General features: G+C 35.2%; 1 protein-coding gene across 1 annotated transcript; it reads right to left on the minus strand.

Moving 5' to 3' along the window:
* Positions 1–257: 257 nt before the first annotated feature.
* On the minus strand, positions 258–1,493 carry LOC111784423 (probable serine/threonine-protein kinase WNK11). The gene is made up of 2 exons (XM_023665137.1): positions 1,422–1,493; positions 258–1,202 (listed from the first exon to the last, which is right to left on the minus strand). The coding sequence occupies exons 1-2, from the start codon at positions 1,422–1,424 to the stop codon at positions 318–320; spliced, it is 888 nt and encodes a 295-aa protein (XP_023520905.1). The 5' UTR covers positions 1,425–1,493; the 3' UTR covers positions 258–317.
* Between the last annotated feature and the right edge of the window lie 1,786 nt (positions 1,494–3,279).

The raw sequence follows: 3,279 nt of genomic DNA on the forward strand, positions 1-3,279 counted from the left end.
TTCTCTCTAAATTAATTTTTAAAATATTAAACATGATGGAAACCATAGTGCCTTACATGTTATTATAAACAAAAGAAAAATAAAAGTGTTGCCTATACTTTTACTTTTCTAGAATGAGAATCAAATTTTTATTCCTTTTTGATGTGTATGTGAGGATCAAAGAATAAAATTATTCCCTTAAAACCCTTTTTGGTTGGAATATATATATTTTTAATAAACATCAAGGAGGAAAAAAAAAAAATGAAAAGATTTGTCCATGTGATAATGAAAAAATAATTAGACTGATGTGTATTTACATATATTTGAATACTACACTACTAATCGTCGTGGTGTTCGTCGTTAATTTCTCTGAAGAAGGGGTCGAGGAGGAGGTCGGCAGCGGAGGGCCGAGCTTGAGATTGAGCAAGACACTTATCTATGAAAGCCTTGACCTCATGGTTCTTGACCTTGGCAAGGGCCAGTGGCTTAATACCGGAGGACACTTTCTTGTAGATTTTGGCAACATTGTCACATTCACTATAAGGGATTTCCAAAGTGACCAATTCAAGCAAACACATTCCAAATGAATATATATCCACAAGCTCAGTGTAATGCTCTTCATATAGCTCAGGTGCCATGAACTCTGGCGTCCCAAGCACTGAATGAGCTGAGTGATTCTTTCTCACCGTTGCAGCCAAGCCCAAGTCACCAATTTTCACCTGCCCGACATTGCCATTGACAAAGAGGTTGCTACAATTCAAGTCCCTATGAATAACACAAGGCTCACGAGTATGCAAATAGTGCAAACCCTTGAGAATTTGCTTGGACCATTTCTTCAAAGCCTTCAAAGACACTTGCCTGTGCTTCTTCCTATACTCTCTAAGGTTCCCACTTGTACAAACCTCGGTAATGAAATTTAGTGTTCCATGAGCTTTGTCGAGCCATACATCGTACAAGGCAATGATGTTGTTGTTCTTTAAGGTTCTTAACAATGTCACTTCTGAGTATAACCTATCAATCATTGATGGATCATTTGAAAAGCTTCTTAGTTTCACTTGGTTCCAAGCTACCTCAATTCCTTCTTCTTGATCAAATCCTCTATATACTTTCTTCACCGCACCTGAGCCGAGAAGCTCGCCGTATCGCCCATATCGACCCGTTGGATTCACTTCTACAAACGCCTCGGAGTCCTTCTCTGATGAATCTTTCATTACACTAGGCATCTTAAAAAAAAAAAAAAAAAAAAAAATGATGAATTGGAACAAATATTGATGAAATTAAAAGAACCCAGATCAGAATTCGACCTAGAAAGCGAAATTTGATATGAAAAACAAGAATTGGGAGGGGTTTTATTGATTAAAGAAATGGAATTTTTTTATGTTTTTACAAAAAGAATGCAATAAAAATGGAAAAGAGAAATAAAGAGTGGGAAAATTACGTACCATAAAGCAGAAATAATTGATGAATTGAGGCAAAACTGGAGAGAAGAGACTGCAAATTGAAGGGAAAGTGAAAGTAAGGTGGGAGAGATGAAGAGATCTGAATTGGGGTATTTATAGGGCGTTGAAAATGTAGGGTTGGTGGGTTTACTTCAAAATTATTTTTATTTTCCATTATAATTTTAATTCCTTTTTGGTTTTTAATTAATAATTAACGTAACTGATTCAAGAGAAGATGATGGATTTCTAGAAGGAAAAATAGTTAATTTCAACATGGATTTGAATTTAATTAATTGCCTTTCCCTTCTAGAAAAATAAAAATCAAATTAAATAAATATATAGTAAATACGTACCTTACTTTTAAGGATATACATTTACTTCAGAAGTGTAATATAACATGTATGCTAGATAAATATAACGGATAAATATAACCTCTAGTTCTCGGGATGACAGTTTTTTTTTTTTTTTTTTTTTTAAAGAGAATTTGGGAATANTTTTTTTTTTTTTTTTTTTTTTTTTTTAAAGAGAATTTGGGAATATTGTTGATTATTCCAAAAAGAATAATAATTGTAATGAATAAATTGAAGTGGAAATGGTCTGGTTGGCAGTTCATGTTGTTTGGGTTGGAAGAAAATATATTTAGATTACCAAAAAAAAAAAAAGTCAAGGAATTGCGTTGGCTCCACATGGTTAATATATGTCGACAACGTGTGGGGCAGTGGGAATGGTAACGCGGTGTGCAGATGGGCTCGGTCGCCTGGCAATTTTGAATTATCTAATTTCAAGGAGACTTGTTTTCCACATGGTATGCTATGGTCATTAAATTTCTTATTATTATAAAACAAAATCACAAGAAATGTTTTGATCTTATGTTGGGTTTTGAGTTTTATGGCCNAAGTGAACTTTACGATCATTAATCTAAATCCAATAAACTAAGAACAGTCTGGCTATAGTATGATTACTTGAACTATATGTAGAGATATAAGAGTGGATCAAGTTTAAGTATATAGTCAAAATTATCTATAGTATAGGGATAAGGTTGAGTACGTTATTCTGGGGACACTATGCATACGGCCCACTTTTGTATATGATATAAAAAATGTGATCACTAAATTGTACATGTGGAGACATGTGAGTGGGGGCATCTTATACAATGATATTGCATAAAATCGGATCATGAAGAAAACCACTCTCACTTTATAATGTCGTTTACTGTTGAGACTGATTTTTTCATTCGATGACCTAGGTAACTCGATCTTAATCCTGAGCTAACTATGAACTTCTATTTATTCGGAATTATCCTTAAATTTGCATGGGTGAGAGTGGCTTGAGTTCGCCGACTCAATAAGCCTCCCATTTCAGGTATAAGACTAGGTGAATAGCTGGAGACATATGGTGTAAGATGGAATTCACTCCTACCCGCTTTTAGGGATAGTAGAGAGGTTGTTCCCTTAAGTATTGACTCCAAGTCTTGAACAAAGCCCCACCCTCTCATTAGCTCGAGAGGGATTCAGTTTGGTGGTTGGACCACAAACCAATTGTTCATTAGAGGATCTGTGAGACTTAAGGAACAAGAAGTAACTTTAGGGGTCAAATGGTAAATTGACCCAGCTCTAGTTACGAACAACTTGGGAAGGATCGACTTACTAATCATGGTTATATCAAATGGACAGAAATATATCTATAGTGAGGGGAGTGCAACTACTAGGCTAGTGGAGTGTCCTAGTAGTTAACGAATGTTGGTTAAAAAGGTTAATGAGTTTAGCCGGTTGATCTCGGATCGTTAGAGCCCATGATCTGTAGGTCCATTAGGTCCCTCTACTAGTTCATATCGGACTAAACTTTAGAACAGTGTGACGAG

The sequence above is a fragment of the Cucurbita pepo genome, unplaced genomic scaffold (assembly GCF_002806865.2).
Source record: "Cucurbita pepo subsp. pepo cultivar mu-cu-16 unplaced genomic scaffold, ASM280686v2 Cp4.1_scaffold000196, whole genome shotgun sequence".
NCBI classification, from domain to species: Eukaryota; Viridiplantae; Streptophyta; class Magnoliopsida; order Cucurbitales; family Cucurbitaceae; genus Cucurbita; species Cucurbita pepo.